The sequence below is a fragment of the Gopherus flavomarginatus genome, chromosome 10 (genome assembly GCF_025201925.1).
Source record: "Gopherus flavomarginatus isolate rGopFla2 chromosome 10, rGopFla2.mat.asm, whole genome shotgun sequence".
In the NCBI taxonomy this organism is placed as follows: domain Eukaryota; kingdom Metazoa; phylum Chordata; order Testudines; family Testudinidae; genus Gopherus; species Gopherus flavomarginatus.
In genome coordinates this window covers 67051313-67070082 of record NC_066626.1, presented here as the reverse complement: position 1 = coordinate 67070082, position 18770 = coordinate 67051313, and the positions used below count along the sequence as shown (strand labels likewise).

At 38.1% G+C, this 18770-nt stretch overlaps 1 protein-coding gene across 2 annotated transcripts in view; it reads right to left on the bottom strand.

Moving 5' to 3' along the window:
* Positions 1-217: 217 nt before the first annotated feature.
* The window catches only part of DPP10 (dipeptidyl peptidase like 10), an 850913-nt gene continuing 832360 nt past the window's right edge, over positions 218-18770 (bottom strand). For both annotated transcript variants that reach the window (XM_050916008.1, XM_050916007.1), the window contains exons 20-26: positions 14209-14403; positions 12604-12658; positions 6362-6461; positions 5659-5717; positions 5500-5572; positions 3708-3781; positions 218-1780 (exon numbers count right to left, since the gene is read on the bottom strand). In XM_050916008.1, coding sequence (XP_050771965.1) covers positions 1643-1780; positions 3708-3781; positions 5500-5572; positions 5659-5717; positions 6362-6461; positions 12604-12658; positions 14209-14403 — 694 coding nt within the window. In that variant the 3' untranslated portion in view covers positions 218-1642. The remainder of the gene's footprint in view (positions 1781-3707; positions 3782-5499; positions 5573-5658; positions 5718-6361; positions 6462-12603; positions 12659-14208; positions 14404-18770) is intronic.

Below are 18770 nucleotides of genomic sequence, written 5' to 3'. Positions count from 1 at the left end.
TTGAAGAAGAAAATATTCCAGATGAAAATATTGATTAAAAAGCTTCAGATGAATTTCAATGTACCTTAAAAACAATTTTAATTCTTCATAAAATATGCAAAACTTTGCATTTTAAATAGTATGTTACTTTCCAAAAATTATGTTGATTACTTCATAATTTTAATTTCACAAGAAATGAAATCCTAATCATGTAGAAAAGCATTAATAATATCCAGAGAAAAAATTACATATGTATTTATGTGAGTTGCACAGCATTTGTCAAGAGCTTTCAGATACCTTCTGGAACATACCTAATATTAAATGAACATCATATTTGATTTCAATCATTGATATTAATATTCTGATGACCTATGTTGACTGGTTTGTTTATTTCATAGCATCAATTTCTAGTGCTGTAATTCACCTTGGCAAATAAATGGATGCATTCTTGTATCTCCATTGGAATAAAATAACAAAACTTCATTTGTCAGGAGCTTCCGTGGCCATGGATGAAAAATATTTCATTTTTTCATAACACTGTTGAATGTAAATCCTTCTTAATAAGCAGTTGTGGAATAGCAAATAAAAACTGACAGACTGTTCCAGTTACCTGCTACCTCCACAGAAATTAGAATGGAATCTGAGCAAAGATTTCTTTGTTAGGGTAAAATACTACTCAATGGCATTACATTGTTAATAAAATTTCTTTATCTGAAACTATAATTTAATATTTATGTATCTAATTTACATCTGACAAAGTAGCATATTCTAAAATTAGAGTATAACCAGCAAACTATTAACTACTATAAACAATACCAAAACACAACCCAAACATTTCTTATGGAAATGATACATTTTGGATTGGGGAAGTAGTTCAATTGCAGACATTGTTAAAACACAGCTGTTAATTATGGCTTGAAAAATTATTCAAGCATACAAAGATTTTCTGCTTAGGAAGTCTTGTCTATATACATAAAGACCAAGAGTGCACTCTCAAAAATGCCCTTACTGGTTACTAATAGGTAAAATAATGATAATAAATGTCTGAAATGAAAAGAAACAAACAAAATAAAATAAAATCAGTTTCCATAATTATGTTATATAACCCACTGGACAATATTTTCCCTTTAAACAGAAACTATAGAAAATCTCACATCCTTTATTAACTCAATGCTTTCTTATGCTTAATAGACAGGAAAGGAATTGCACTTATTGTAATGTTACAGTAAAGTATTAGATTGCAACTCATCTTTTAAAATATAAGTGGCCTTAATATTTATGATTGGTAGAGCATAATCCAAAAATGGATAAAGATGTGCTTTTAAATTAAAAACAGAGCAACTACTTACAGAACAAACAGTGAGGCTTAACATAATAAACATGCACTAACTCTACACTTATGCAAAACTAAGTTTGTCCACGAAACTGTAACCACCCGTTGTCCTTCCACAAAGGTATAGGTTCTGTCCCTCAGTAACATGTTTGGACTTTGAATTCAAATTCCAGTTTATTAGCTCAGTGTCTCTAAATGTGCTGTTCCACTGTTACATCCTTTAGCTGCCCTTGAGCTTCTGCAGAATCTGCACTCTTACAGTCTCTTTTATTTAAGGTTTTATTGAGCCTCAAAGTAAGTCTCCCTTCAGTACTGTACAAACAGGCTTCCTTATTCATCCTCTTCAGGTTCCTGTGGTAAAATTGGGGCTTCCTCCTTTAAACAAGCACTAAAAAACCCAAGGATTGTGCTGTAAAGGTGATATTTGCTTTTCTCAGATGCAATGTTATGACCTTCATCTGGGTAGATCTAGCAGAGGAAAAGGAGAACGTAAACAGTCTTACAAATCAGGTCAGATATTTAGGGCTTTAATTTTTTCAGTCTGATTTTTAGAGCTTTTTAGTTGACAACAGGATGACTATGTTAAATAGTTTTATGGTATCAATGAAAGTAATAAACTTGAAAGCAAAATTCATTTGATTGGGATTCAAAACCAGCACTAAATGACTGCATCGTGATCTTTAGCCGTAAAAGCCTATTCTCAGATATCGTGTTCAGAAAAGCATTTCTGGTTGGGATTTTCATTGCAGCCAAAGGAAGTATTCAACAGAAGACCTTTTCATATTACTAACGATTTCTCTACCTCATCCAAAGCCCAGCACCTCCCTTCATGGTGAACATAAATAATCACTGTCGTCTCCTCAGCCCCCAAATAATGGGCACTTTTCCTGTGCAAGGACAGAGAAGGGACTTCAGGATTTGAGAGGGAAATCCAGGTCACAGAGCTCAGCCTGAGTAATCACGGGGTGAGTTGCTACGGAGATGCACAGTAACATGAAGGACAAGAATTCCTGCCCCACCCCAACCCACCCTCTACTACCTCAGAATACAGTGGTCTCTGCTCCATCCCAATGTTTAAAGTATTATATGCAGGGTTGGGGGGGTGGAAGGGAAAAATATAATCATGTATTACTTGTTTCCATTAGAAGGCACAATGTGCTAGGTCCTGTATAAAAATAGAGCACAATCTATGTCCCCCAAATACCCTGCCCACTCCCTTTTCCCCTCTGTTTCTGCAGAGGGGTCTGCACATGGACACCTTTATTCTTAGGGCAGCAGAGCTGACTGGTTCCTTTGTATAGGGCCCTTTGCAGCCATGGAGGAGGGGCTTAGAGACTTGGTAAACTAAGTGAATGCTCTGGATCAGAGGTTCTGAAACACTTCCATTATATGAACCACATCTTAACAGACAGTGTTTCATGGATACCTCCCATCCTTTCCATTTGTAGTCTCCAACATGACCACCTCCTCAGTGACGGTCATGTAAACTGTCTCCTGTGCTATTTGCATTCCCACAGACCAGATCGCTTTCCATTTGGGAGCTATGGCACCACCTTCCCTTGGTTATTCACAACTGGGAGGCCCAGGTCTCCTCTTCTTCCCCATTTGTGATTCTATATATCCCCGTGGCAACTACAGCATTTTCTTATATGGACAAATAACATCAGGGTTTGTGATGCATCATAGCAGCCAGGGTTTCGAAAGAATAAGCCAAGAACACATTGAAAATCCAACAGCCTTTAATGCAGCCAGAGCCATTGAACAGCAGCACCTGCCTCTTCTAGAGCTGGTGACCAGCAGCTCCACCCCACAAAATAACACTTTGCTCCACTTTCCATTCCCCAAGCTGCTCTCTTAAACTACACCCACCTGCAACCCACACAGTGGGGGAGAGGAAGACCGTTACAGTATTTTTAGCTGTTTTTAATGCAATATTTTTAGCAGCTGAAAATAAGGAGGAAAATCAGTTCTATGTGACCAGCCAGTGCCTCATGGATCATCAGTGATCACAAACCACAGTTTGGAACCCTCTGCATTGGATGGAATATATTTGGATTTTAATAAAGCCTTTTATATGAGACAAAGTGGTTTGGATCCACTCTGTTATGAACTGTAATCCAGCCAAAGGACAGAGGCCACAGATAAGTGGTCATGTATTGACTGGGGAGAAGGAGTCCTATGGAAGTGTCACAGGGATCTCTCCTTGACTTCTTTACTAACTATCGGGACAAGGGGTTAGACAGCATTCTAACTGCAGTCACTGATGATTCTACTGTATGCTGTGGGGTACACAAGTTATCCAATGAGCCCCTACATAGATAAGTATAGGTGAGAAAAATAAAAATGAGATTAAATACTGAACAATGCACCTGTGAGACACCTGAGCATTACATACCTGCATAGTGTAATTAACTCCAGCTTTTATTAGATGTTTAATTAGTTCTGCTGAGTGTTGGAAATGGACTTTAGCTACAAGACAATAACATCTACATATTAGTGAACAACATTATTATAGTACTAATTTATTAATTGTATTTATTTATTTTCCTTTTAGATAAAGAAACTTTTTGGCTGAAGTTATGTGGCAAGATTTGCAGTTGATTAAGGTCTATCTACACTGCAATCAGAGGCATGACTGCAGCACATTTCGACACTCCCAAGCTAGATTTGATCTAACCAGCTAGAACTAAAGTAGCAGCAGCATGGGCTGGCTGACCGAGTACACACTCAGGGTCCTGTCCTGGGTAGGCCTGTACAGTCCATACTATTGCCTGTATTGTTGTGGATTCACTGCTATTGTTATTTGAGCTATTTGGATCAAAACTACACATGTTGCAGTCACATCAATGATTGCAATGTAGACATACCCTTTCTGACTGCACCCAAGATACATACCGTAGCAAATAACAATAGTGTTGCAGTGATGGACAGCACTGTAAAACTTTCTGGGCACTAAGTAGGAATTCTTGTTTTTCATCCATTGTTTAGCAAGGATTAAAACAGTTTGAAGTTGAGTAGCATGGGTGTGTTCAAATGCAAGTAATTTGTCAGTGTATTAAATGAAAGCATGTTTTCTATTGTTCGCACAGAACTGTAAGAGATTGTATTCATTTAGGAAATGGGCCTTTTGTAATGTTATTTCAATAAATTTCATGTGGAACAAACATGCAGCTCTGTGACTATGCTTGTGTTTGCTTCATTCAGAGCAAACATGAAACTGGGGTTCAGTAAATACTGATGGGCTAGATTGTATTACTAGGCAATGTGCTGCTCAGACACCTCGTATAGACATAATTCCCTCTCTAATTCCCCCTGGGTCTGGGGGACGGAGGGGTAGTATTTTGCTGCTGGCCTATACCAGCAGCAAATTCCAAGTCTCCCATTCCAGTTCTGCCGGGTCAACCAGCACATTGTCTCTGTCCATTTCCATTCCTCCCCACTCACCTGTTCTGAGAGGCGCAGATCAAACATGTATGTGATCTAGGTAGGCTGTGCAAGGCATAAAATGCATTTTTTTGGAACTAGATGGGCTATTTACCCCTTTACCATGAACAGCAAAATATACAAAAGAAAATTGCTTGTCAACTAGCACAGGCCAAATTCTTTGCTGCCTGGCACCCATGGATTTCCACTGCAGGTGTTGCACCTGGTTCTGGTTTCACTTATACATGTTATACCAGTGTTTACTTCATTGACTATGCTCAAGAGCAAATTACAATCTAGCTCTAAATAGTTTAAGGATTCCCCATTGTTACATGTTAATTAATTAACCAAAGGGTTAATTTACTGAAAGATATTGTTTATCACTGATTACGCTGACATTTAGTATGCTTTCAATCGCAAAATCAGGATTAATTTAGAAGACCATTAAAAATGTATGTCACCTTATTAATAATTGACACAGTGCCTTTCACTAGCAACCTCCTGCTTCACCAGATTTAAACAAATTAGAACATACAGCAGCTAAGAGTTACAACTATGTAGCAAAGGAAAATGTCATCCATTCAGATTTACAATTGGTAACTGAAATTGACAATCGGGTCTCTTTGGATGGACAATTCTACTAGACGGGAGACAAAGATGAAGAGTATAAAAATCTATATGCTTGCTACGTGCATAATCTTTCTTTGAGAATCTGGGTATTACAAGCTGTAACTGCAAATTTAATTGCATTTATAAATACTTACTATCAGCTGTCCCATGAACTATTAGCAAATTCTCTTCTTTTAAACCATGAATATTGTGCAGTACACTGGATGCCTATAAAAATTAAACACACACAACATAACTGCAGTATATTTTAAAAGCCAAACCATTACTTTTAGTTACTTGTTAAACTAACTTACCTGATACGTATTTTCCTCTTTAGATGGAATGCCAAGGTATCTTTCTGAAAAAGCCGAAGCTACAGAGGAAAACAGGAAATTCAGAGTTAATCAAGATAAATTCCATTTTTAAAAAAACTTTATTTCTGGTTGAAAGCCAGGAGAAGCTTGTTAAGCCATAAAGATGGCAAGTATCTTCATCTTGAAAAGAGATTAATAGACTTTAAGGCCAAGAGGGAGCATTATAATCATCTAGTCTGACCACTGCATAATGCAGGCCACAGAACTTTACCCAACACTGAGCCCAATATCTTGTGATTGAACTAAGTTATGGTGAAAGCCTGGCCCTATTGAAGTCAATTAGCACCACTGACTTAAATGGGGCCAGGATTTCACCTCATATCTGTTAGAAAGACATTCAATATTCATTTAGGTTGGGATTTTTAAAGGGGCCGAAGAGATTTAGGTACCCAACTTCTACTGATTTAGTTTCTTTTGAAAAATCTTAACAATTTCTAAGTGATGGAGAATCTACCACATCCTGTGCTTAATTTCTCCCATCATTAATTACCCTCATTTTAAAATTGGAAGCATCTGTCCAATTTGTCTAGATTTAATACAGTTCCACTACACTACCTGACCTTAGTTAACCTGAGTTACACATCTGCTCTATAGATATTTTAAGCAAATCATTTAATAAAAGGGCAAGACGGGAAATACTCACCATACAACTTCATGTCTGTGATTGGTGCAATAACGGCTCCACATTTAAAAAGTCTTTCATTGGATTTCAGGATCATTGATGCAATGTATCCGCCATATCCCTATTAAACCAGATAACATGATTTGCTGTTTGTTTTGTTTATTGTTCCTTAATATAGATGAAGTTAAAGAGTATCATGCTACTTTTCTCATGTCATTCCACAGTATTTACACCTCCAACTATTGCTTTAGCATGAATTAAAAACCTATGAATGAAGAATGAAAAAAGGTGTGGTATTTCTGGTCTTGCTATGAAGCCCGAGGCTTTAAAAATATGTTATAATTGATAATTTGATTAATAAGAATAAGAAGAGGTATATAAGATACCATAGTCTCATTGTGCAGATTAGCCCTCAGCCTGCAGAAGAATTGGTGAGTGATACAAATAAAAAAATTGAAGCTAAGGGTGCCAGAAACAGTGCTTAGATGGGAGAGTTTTTGTTTACTTTAATATATTTTGTGAAGATTTTTTGATTATTTCTGAGTAAACACTGAGGTTAAGGAAGAAGGGAGAGCTGTCACCTGTCCTCTCTCTAAACTTCAGTCTTTACAGATGGATTCCCATTGCCTTCAATGGGGATTTCTGCCTGAAACATTGTCACATTCCCCTTAGAGAGGGTCAGATTCTCTGGTGCACTTTGCCCTACAGAAACTAGCTCTAGTGCTGGCTTAAATGAAGCAGAGATCACCCATGTGTGTGGGAGACTCTGGTGATATATCCTGCCACAACCATTCTGCTGCCCTGGCCAAAAGGATATGTGGCTAGAAGAAAGGTGGCCAGTAAACTCAATTCTCTGCATTTCTGTGGCTACAGTAGATGTGCTCAAGCAGCCCTCAGGCTGCTGCACTGCAGTGCAGGGGGAACAGCCTGCACAGAGCACCAGCTTACCTACATGCCTCCAGCTTCCATCCACACGATCCATTGTCTACAGCCAAGCTCTAAGATACAACTGCATTTGCTCCAATCCCTCAGACAGAGACAAACACCTACAAGATCTCTATCAAGCATTCTTAAAACTACAATATCCATCTGCTGAAGTGAAAAAACAGATTGACAGAGCCAGAAGAGTACCCAGAAGTCACCTACTACAAGACAGGCTCAACAAAGAAAATAACAGAACACCACTAGCCGTTACCTTCAGCCCCCAACTAAAACCTCTCCAGAGCATCATCAAAGATCTACAACCTATCCTGAGAGGTGATCCCTCACTCTCACAGATCTTGGGAGACAGACCTGTCCTCGCTTACAGACAGCCCCACAACCTGAAGCAAATACTCACCACACAACACAGAACAAAAACACTAACCCAGGAACCTATCCTTGCAACAAAGCCTGATGCCAACTCTGTCCACATATCTATTCAAGTGACACCACCATAGGACCTAATCACATCAGCCACACCATCAGGGGCTCATTCATCTGCACATCTACCAATGTGATATATATCATCATGTGCCAGCAAAGCCCGTCTGCCATGTACATTGGCCAAACCGGACAGTCTCAATGCAAAAGAATAAATGGACACAAATCTGACATCAGGAATCATAACATTCAAAAACCATTAGGATAACACTTCAACCTCTCTGGCCATTCAGTAACAGATTTAAAGGTGGCAATTTTGCAACAGAAAAGCTTCGAAAACAGACTCCAACTAGAAACTGCTGAACTTGAATTGATATGCAAACTAGATACTATCAACTTAGGCTTAAATAGAGACTGGGAATGGCTGAGCCATTACACACATTGAATCTATTTCCCCCATGTTAAGTATCTTGTCAAACTGTCTTAAATGGGCTATCTTGATTATCACTGTAAAAGTTTTTTTTTCTCCTGCTGACAACAGTTCATCTTAATTAATTAGCCTCTTAGAGTTGGTTGGGCAACTCCCACTTTTTCACGTTCTCTGTATGTATATATATCTCCTCACTATATGTTCCATTCTATGCGTCTGATGAAGTGGGCTGTAGCCCACAAAAGCTTATGCTCAAATAAATTTGTTAGTCTCTAAGGTGACACAAGTACTCCTGTTCTTTTAGCAAGATCAGAGGAGTGCAAAGATGAGGTTTAAGCCACCTCTTCACATCTCACCACCCTGAAAGGCACTTTGTGCAGAGTGTCTGAAATCCATCCTCTATTGGTGGGATAGGGTGGTATGCAGAAGAGAAGTAAGAACATGAGTCCTCTTATTTGAGACTATCCACTAGGGTTTTGTTTCTGATGAATTTGACAATCTACATGAAATACTTGTAGGTTAACTCCAGAGTCTTAAAAGATGGAGCTCAAGGTCCTGCAGTCCAGGTTCAATGCTTTCACCATATTCATTGTGTTTCTCTTAGAAGGGCTATTATCTTTTCTCTTGATTATTGCTAGAAAATTGCCCTTCTGATGGTGGATGGTTTTATTTATTTATTTATTTAGGCATGATAATTCTCTGCAAAAAATAATCCAGCAGAAGGGCACTGAACAAGAAAAAAGTGATGGAGATAGTTGGCCAGGGTTCATCTACATCTTATTGAGATGATTTTCTATATCCTTTTCTTCAGTTCTAAAATGGTTAATAAAAAAAGTTAATCTTTTTCGAATTCTCAGAATATTTTAAAAACGTTGTTAAATGTTAGTTAAGGAAAAAGAGATAAATCAAAAAGTGTGTCCTTGGGCTCAAAACTTTGTCAATGCTAACAAGAAGAATAATAATATGGAATACGGAGAAGAAAATATAGAATAAGACTGGGATTTTCAAAGAAGCCTAAGAGAATTAGGTGCCCAATTCTCATAAAAATCCTAGCCTAAATTGCTAAAGACAACACAAAATTGCCGACATATTGTAAAAGATTTTAGCTAAGAGAGAATGTTGATGTGAGTGCCAGTAACTTGTATAATTCTTGCATCTGAGGAAGTGGGTATTCACCCACGAAAACTCATGCTCCAAAACGTCTGTTAGTCTATAAGGTGCCACAGGATTCTTTGCTGCTTTTACAGATCCAGACTAACACGGCTACCCCTCTGATACTTGTATAATTCAAAGAGCTGAAGGGAACAGTAACTTTTTTCTGCCTCTGGGTTTCTTTTGCTTGGTTGTTTGTTTAATATTCTCCTTGTACCATCTGCAATAGTTTCACAGCACAATTTTAATGCTAGATAGGTATTGCCAACTTATTCACAATTTATATCATGTCTTCATTAAGAACCCAGTTTAGTTCTGTTGGGAATATTTTTTCTTTGGGGTTGTGCCTTTTCTTCCAGTCAGGATTCCCCAGACATACATATAACATGTATAGTTTCCCTCAATGGTTATACAGTATTTAGTTGTTTTTTTATGATTTAAGAATCTGAACTTCCTGTTCTTAGGTTAAATTTCTGAGGCTTCACCTCTACTACCAAATTTTCCACAAGTTGCTTAGCTACGCAGTCATATTTTCAAGCTCATTTTCAATTTCCATGATGGAAAGTTGTAAACTATATGTCACCACAGTTTGATATGTAACAATTAAAAGAGACTCTTCTGATGTACTTCATTGGTAGGGTTTGTAACTTTTCTGCAACTGAGCAAGGTAGTTTTGGTAGGCTGTCTAATAGACAGAGGTGTGTGTTTTTAATACTTTGCCCTCTTGACATTCCAACTGTTTTTGTTATTACTGCTAGCAGTTTATATTGCAGAATTTATAATGACTTTGTTCCGAGTAGCTCAAAAGCATGTTATAACATTCAAGGATGCTGGAGAGCTCCAGGACAATATATGTGTGCCCAGCTGGGTTGAGATCAGCATACGTAATCCACACAATCCTCCTCCTCTTCCACCAAAGGGCATCTTCTATTTACTTTCTTAGTCAGATCATCAAAAATGTAGTGCATATAAAGGAAAAAAAGATGTTCTTTGTCAACAATGTTTGATATGGTTGAAGGCAAAATGAGCCTATAAAAAGACATTCAATTGGCTCTAAAAGAAATACAGTGGAGTCAAATATGATTAGTAATATTTAGCAGTTTTTCTATTTTGAAATGGCTATTTGGGAATTTTTAATATTTTTATTAGTGATAGATGAACCTTAAAAGCTTTGAAGTTTATAAGTTAAACTGAATGAGGGTAAACACCTCCAAATTCAAAACTGCTTTGAAGTTTATCTAATTTGCTAATATTTCCTCTTTACTGTTCCACCTTCAAAATCTTCACTTTGCACCACCTGTTCTTTCAGCCAACATATGCATAAACTCGTCTGGCAACAATGTTTTTTGAAAGGACATCACAGTTGTTCTCCAGTGGACAGAAATACTTACACAGCACCAACAGTGTTCATGGTCCTATGTGGACATGTAAAAGCCTGCTCAGATCTATGCTATTTTGTAGTTCTCTCATCATCTTATTGCTCGTTTGGAAAGATGATACTTATGTCTTCTACTGTTCTTCTTACTGAAGTAGTAAAGGCCCGTGGGGAGTTTTTGAGCAATATCAAATAAAGACTTAAGGAATATAAATGAAATCTATTATTTAAACCAGAAGCAATTGTGTTAGCTGGCTACTATGCCTGGTGTTTGTGTGACAACTTTGTCATGCTAGAAGACAGACTCTGGCCCACTTGGAGCGAGGTGTGTGTGTATATGTGGTGAAAGACATAGTGTGATATGTCTGTGTGCACATTAAAAATGGCTAAGAGAGATGTGCACCCCTAGTGGATGGAATCGGTCATGCTTACATTTCATTAGCTGGAAATAGAGCTGGTCAACACTCAGAATGTCCATTCTGTTGGAAATTGAGAAATGTCAATTTTTTTTCCATTTCAGAACAAAAACTAGATAAATTTCCTCTGAAAGGAAATAAAAAATAAATCATTTAGGGGAAAAAATCAAACCATTTCAGTTCATGTTTTTCCTGATACCAAATGGAGCAACGGACTCTCACGGAAGCATGAGGCTGGCCCCGCCTGCAAAATGTGCTGTGAAACATTTCAATTTGATGAATCTGCATTTTCTTACTTAACATCTTGTTGGAAAATCCCCAACCAGCTCTAGCTGACAATGTTTTCTTTTTTGTGGCTGGCCTACAAACAGAGTATAAACTCAGATGCTATTGAATTTTGACAGCAATATTTTTTTTCTTTAGCTCAAGTAGTACAGTGGAGATCATGTGTTTGGAGAGGAAGGTCTTGTTGCATGTGGAACAATAATAATATTCAGCACTTTATTTTCACTAGGCTTCACACCATTAACTAATTCCCACAATGCTACCTCCGAGGAAGTAAGTATTATTATCCCCATCTGACAGACAGTCAAAGTCAGAAACAGAGGTTAAATGGCTTGACTACGGCCACACAGCAAGACAGTAACAGAGTGGGGATTAGAATTTAGGGGTTTCATAGCAAATGCATACTGCTTCAATAACTGATAACCATGGTGTCTGTATATGTGAGCAGCCATGGTTTGTTTGTTTGTTTTCACTGTGAGATTTTAAAGTACTAAAGACACAAAATATTGACATTTTTAAGGTAACATTTAAAAACTAAATATCACAAAGGAACAAATGTCAGATTCCAAAGATACAACTTGTCTCATGTTAAACTTCTAGAAGCTCATTTCAAGCGAGATAATTAAGATTCTCTTTAACTTTTTGCTAAAGGTTAAACTTTTGCCTGGGTCTGTATGATGCCAGAGGCAACAGTGTATAACATAGCTAAAAAGCTGACAAAACAGCAAAGGGGAGACTTCTAAGAGATGGCACAAAAAAGGATGCTACTCAACACTCTAGGATCTTATCTCAAATAACTAAAGCTAAAAATGTCTGCATATAAATTGTGTATTAAAGGAACACTGTCAACTTAAATATGGACTAGAATTTAAATTGTGCAAGAAATGAGCTTTTACAGAAACTAAGACCAAAAGAACTGTTTCCAAAAATTTATTTTAAAAACTTCCAATGGAAAGTTTTTTTCCTCTCAATAATTAACATTTTCCCCTGCAGTATGTGAGAGGCAAATTTTGCAACAGTAAGAACTGAAAGTGAAAGTGACTATAAACAAAAGTGAAACCGATTACTTAGCTGCTAATTGTTCTATATGAGAAACAAACTGAATCAATATTAAATAATGACAAGTAAACATGATTTTCATTGTTAGTAACAAAAATGGTTATTTGCAAAATACGTAAAGAAATCTGTTTGCAACAAATGATTTTAAAATTGACAGTATCCTCCTGCTATTTTTGCAAGTTACCTTTCCAAATACGCTCAGTCGGTTAGGATCTATGAATGGTTGTTTCAGTAACGATCTGTAAGACAAAAGGAAATTTTACATTCTGGAGAGTCATATGCGTGGAGTTGGTTATTTGTAGAAGAAAGAACTATGATAAACTAAGTGAGAAACAGATTTTTAAGAGTTCAAATAAGAACAATAAAAGCTGTTATTTTACTGAAGTCTTGCAGTTTTGCTTTCAGATTCCCTACAGTACATGATGAAGGCCTTGTGTTTTGGCAATTATCAAAATTATGAATCCTCCCACAGAGGTAATTCTTCAACTATGCTTCCAGAAGGATAATATACAGAAGAGAGACTACAAATTTCAGGCAAACTTCTGTAACATCAAGAGAGAAATAGCATCAAGAGAGAAAGAACTTGCAGGGCCACCCTGCATACCCTCCTGCTCAGTGATGCACCCACACTGAAACCAGATAAAACACACAGTAATGACTCTGAACTCATGAAGAAAGAACTCTGATTTAGAAGAACTCTTAGAACTAAGATGTGGAGCCAATTAGAATGCTTACTAGAGCTCCATGTCCCAAAAGAGGCCTCATCCATCCAGTTGGGAATGTGGCCCTGGTCCCTCCCCTGCTCTGCAAATCTGCCATTGTGAGGCAGCAAGGCAAGGGAGGTAAGGAGGCGGGAAGAAGCATGCTGCTCCCTTCAAAAACCTGTGAGGCACTTTGTGAAGCTTTCTGTCTGCATATGGAGGAGGGGGTCCTTCCACTCAGCCTCAACAACTTTGCAACTTCACTAACATTTCAGAGATGCAAAGCCAATTGACGCATAGTCAATTAATGTTTTCATTGTCTTCAGGGGTTACAGATGACTTTCAGAAATGTAAAACATGTCATTCTAAAATTGTCCAAACAATACAAGAGAATACTTAGTACATGCATGTAGGTAATAATCCATCCATCTTTAAAATAACACAATGAGATTAACCTTTCCAGGAGTGGTCTCTTAATAAAAAGTGTTATCATATTTTTACATGTAAATATACAGTAGGGACCTGATTCTCTTCTTACTGAAATTGGTATAAATCTGCAGTAACTCTGTTGCAGGCAGTGAAGTTACCCATGCTAAAACTGATGATACAAGTGGGATAATAAACCCTTTGGCCAAATTCTGCTTACGTTTACATTTTTGTAATTCTGGTGATTTAGAGAAGTCATTCTAGATCTACAGTGATTTAAGAGCAGAATTTGACCCTATATGTCTAAGACATTATATTTCACTTGTAATGAAGCACTGTATACCATGCCATGAGTCATTTTTCTAAGGAAGCTAGAAAAAATATGTAAACTAGATTAGATTACATATTTAGATTAGGCCCGGAAGGACAACTTTATCAAAGAGGAACATCAATCCAAAACATTTTTCCCTTTGATTTTTTATTCATTGAATCACACATTGCAATGAAAAGCCTAATGTTTCGAAACGTGCTACTGCACTAAAGATAAGCATTTATCATTTTCATTCTGCAAAGGGAGTAATAGCTGGAAATTTGCAGTTAAATGTGTCTATTCATCAAGGTAAAAATGGATTAAAATAGAAGCAAAGTTTGCACATACGTACTCTACAGCTGCTATTTGGTCCTTCACTTCCACTGAACCTAAGCAACGATGGACTTCCTGTAGAATTTTAAGGCCTTGAAATCCACTCCCTCTGCCATCAAATCGAGCTACGATGACATTATCAGAGTTGACAAGCACCGAATCCCAGTCAATGTGAAACTTATCTGTAACCAGCTGGCTGCCTGGAGCTTCATCACTGTAAATACCAACACACCAGACACAAATGCAGACTATTGACAATGTGATACACTTTGCAGTTCTTCAATATTTTATTTAACCTAGACAGCAGAATTCAGTCAGTTTGTGCAACCTAGTTGAATTATTGTCAGCTTAATCTATACCATCTCGTTAACCAGTGCTGTTATCCCTCATGGCAGCAGTAAGCAAAATAATTTGTTGAACTGTATAAAGCAAACCCACTATGACTATAATGCTTATGCAATAGGTGGGATACTTGGATAATTTTTGCAGAAAAGAGACCAGAAAATGAACCACGTGCTTTTCATAGAGTGATCCTGAAATTAACATTATGTCTTCTGGTTATTTGAATTCTGGAAATTCCATTTTAGAATTTGTTAAGATGTTACAGTGTGACAGAAGGGAAAAATCATCATTGCATTCTGATAATAACTAAACAAGAAATAAAATACTCCTTAGAATGATGTTTTCCTAGAAAACAAAAATACCTGCATTATCACATCCTAGAATGGATTTTTGTAAAGTAGACTACAGAGGAGAATTAAGCATATTTTGGGGGAAATTATTTTTCACTGTCAGTGTTTCTAGCAACAAAAGGATGCAGGCATGAGTGATAAGTTGTTTTTTTGTTGTGTTTGTTGTTTAGTCATAAAATAAAGATTTTACATCAGAAAAGATAGAAAGGAATAGGAGGAAAGAGGTTTCTAGGGGGATGATAAGGATTTTCCATTGAAGGTAAGTTTACTTTTTTCATTACAATGAAAACAAAATGCCAGTTTTAAAAAGGATCCTTGTCAATTTTTTCCCCAAAGATAAACACAGAATAAGACAGCAGGCTACCATGAAGTTGTAAAAAAAATGCAAAATGCCTCTGTTCAGACTGCATCTGCCAGTTGAATGCAAATTAAAATGTAAAAATGTCTGTGCAGGCTGTATGGAAATTAGATTGGACAGTGTCTATGGGAATATTCTAGGGTGAAAGAAGGATGGAGGCAGAAATTATTATTTTGCTGAAGAAATCAAAGTTTGAAAGAGTTATAGAAATAGGGGAAAAAACAACAACAAACAGACCTTTCAATCACTGTTGTGTCATAGGCTCTGCTGGCTGATTTAGTTTTATTTTTGCTGTGGGTAATAGACAGTTCAGTTGAAAGGTACTCTTTCAGACAACTTGATAATTAGCATGTATATGATACATAAATCTATTTTCAAATTTACATAGGACATACCATATTTATGTAATTATAATTTCAGGAACTAAGCTTGGGATAAATTATTTTTAAATGGCATGTCAATAAGTTACCTTTGATTTTTCATTCTTGTGTGTCTTGAGTAAACAATTTAATTTATAAAAGAAAACTATAGTATACTTTTAAAAAAGGATTTAACATATGATACTGCTAACTCTGAAACAATAAGCATGAAACTCCTCTTAATGTCATAGGTGCTGGGTGGGAAAATACCACTGTCTTGGCAGGATTTCAGTTTCTTCATTAATTGAAGTACAAAAGCAACCGGCACTGACCAGCTCTTCCTATTTATATGTAACATTTAGAATGGGCTTTCCAAAAGCGTTCACAGTGTTGGTCTAACTGCTCCCATGGAAGTTTTACTATTGACTTCAACAGCATCAGATTTATACCAATGGTGAGCTTTTAAGGAAAATATTACCCTTAATGTTCTTAGTCAGATAATTTTCCATAAAAGCACTTATCTAGCTAATTATGACTCTACATTCAGTTCTTCATTACTTTTGACTTTTTCAGAATTGCCCACCCAAACTTTCAAAAATCATGAGTCAGGCCCCCAAAAAATCATGACTTAAAAACGATGAGATTAAAAATAATGGATTCTTGGTTTTTGAGTTTTTAGATCATGTCAGTCACATTTAAAAGCTTTTCTTTGCCATCAAGGCCTGAGATTCTTATACAGTGTTTCCCAAACTTGGGATGCCACTTGTGTAGGGAAAGCCCAAGTTTAGGAAACACTGTTCTATACTCATGTCTTTCAGAAGCTCTGGCTTTAAGTTAAAAAAATATATTGTGAGATTCATGATAAAATTATGAGTTTGTAAAACTGCTCTTTTTTTTTTCCTGAAGCTCATTTTTTGGTAGAAAATGGCTGAGTTTTCTTAGCATCAAACTTTAAATTCCACATGTCTTGCCATGCAGTTTTTGATGGGCTGCTTTGACATGTTATTTTTGTTGTGTAGTTCCCCGTTATTAATTTATTTCCAGGATGTCTATACAGATAGTTGTGATGGACACTTAGAGCCATCCCTAGTACGAGATGTGGCCAGTAGAATCCATTTCTTACCGGTACGTGCCCCCCACGCCCCCTGCAGGGCACATGGCCTCCTCATATGACCCTCTACATGACTCCTCCCTGCTCTGCCCCCAGCCCGGTCCCTCCACACTCTCCCCATCCCCTCATGATCCACCCCCCTTATCAGAGGGAGGTGGCGGCTCTCTCCTCCTCCCGCTGCGCTGGAGACTTCAGAACCGCAGCAGCGAAAGGAGCAGAACATGAGGCCATTGGGCAGCCCCATGCCCACAGCTTCTCTGGCGCAGCTGTACCACCCCCAGCCCTTCCATGCAGGGTCTCCTCCATCTGTACAGCAGCCTACCACAGGAGCTGCTGGCGTAGGGTCGCCCAGAGGCCCTATGTTCTGCTCCTTTCCCTGCTGCAGTTCCCAGAAGAGCCCTGTGGCTCAGGGCTCTCCCAGGAACCACAGCAGGGAAAGGAGCAGAACATGGGGCCACCAGGCAGCCCCATGCCTACAGCTCCTCTGGCGCGGCTAAACCGCCCCCAGTCCTGTCCTCCGGCCAGGCCGCTGCACAGATGGAGGAGACCCTACATGAAACATCTGGGGCAGCACAGCTGCGCCGGATGATGTTTTGCTCCTCCTCTTTCTGGTATGCTGTATAAGCTATAAATATCTTGGTGGTACGGCGGATCACCGGACCACCCTTTTTGCACTGCTGGATGTGGCAAAACTCCCAATGGCATCAGTAGTGTCAGACAAGGGCTTTGGAGTCTCTAACTGCTACTAACACAAATGCCACTAATCATTTGGGCTGTAATTCACCCCTTTGCAGAGGGACAGGACATATTCTATGAATCACTTAAACCCCAGTTAGGCCCTTAAAATAGGGCTTAAGTGGTGTGCCAGCCCTTTACACAGGGGTGAATGCCACTATTGGACTACAAGAATGGATTGTTTTTGTGTCCCTTTTCAAATCTATTGCCATCAAATGTCTCTGGCTTTGACATGGATGGACTGTATCAACCCCCCAGAGGAGTCTGGTATGAAAAAGAAGTCTGTTGTGAGAGCTATTGACATGGACACACAATCTATTTCAGTACAATGGGGACTGCAATGTACATTACCTCTCTTGCCACACTGTTTCTTGAATTCATCGACTTTTCCATTCATTGTAGCTACTCACATGCTGAAGTATATATTAAAGGACTATGGCAGATAGAAACTGCACCTCGCCACGATTGCAATGTGGAGTCAGATCCATTATTGCACACTTCACAGTTAGAGGTGGGCTTGAGCTGCAAAATTTGCACTGCAATCCAATCTTCCCCAAAGTGCAGCAGCATTTCAATCCAGGGTCTTGATTTATACCTAACTCTGCGTACAATCAGCTTCTGTTCATCGTTAACCTGCTCATATGCAGGATGCCAATTATAATGCAGAAGTGCAGCACTGTGGAAGCACTCAGTTTCTTCCACTGCTACCCCTTTCTACAGGATACAGTGTCTCCCTTCCATGATTCCCACTGGCTGGTATTGAAAGGAGTAGGGACCAAAAACCCAGAGTCATGAGCGCAAGCCTCCTTGCATCCTACCTCACCTGAGCATGGGTAGACACAAGTGAATTCTCTAATAGGCAAAGCATTACACATATTTCACAGCCAGCAAAATCAAAACACACACAGAGAAGGGCCATATCCAATTACATGCCTTTCTCTATGTCTTCTAAGCATGTCATTTTGCAGCAGTGTAACTATATTTTCAACAACGAAACAGGAACCGTGGGATTCAAGTGAAAGAGTTATCGAATAATTCTTAACTTTATTTTTTTACTTGTACCAGAGCAGCATCTTATGAGTCTGCAGTGATAGCAAGGTTGAGAATGATTCAGAAACACTGCTGAAGTTCACCATTGAGATGCCATTTAAATAGACAGAAGCTATCAATAATATACCAATATCATTGACCTTAGTGGGTAATTTGTATGCCTCTTGCAAATTCAGTCACATACACCTCAGACTGTCTGGAGAAAGGCAGCTCATCATCTCTTTGGTATATTACTGAAAGGAGAAGAATCTTTTCATCTGGGAGCTAAAGCTAAGG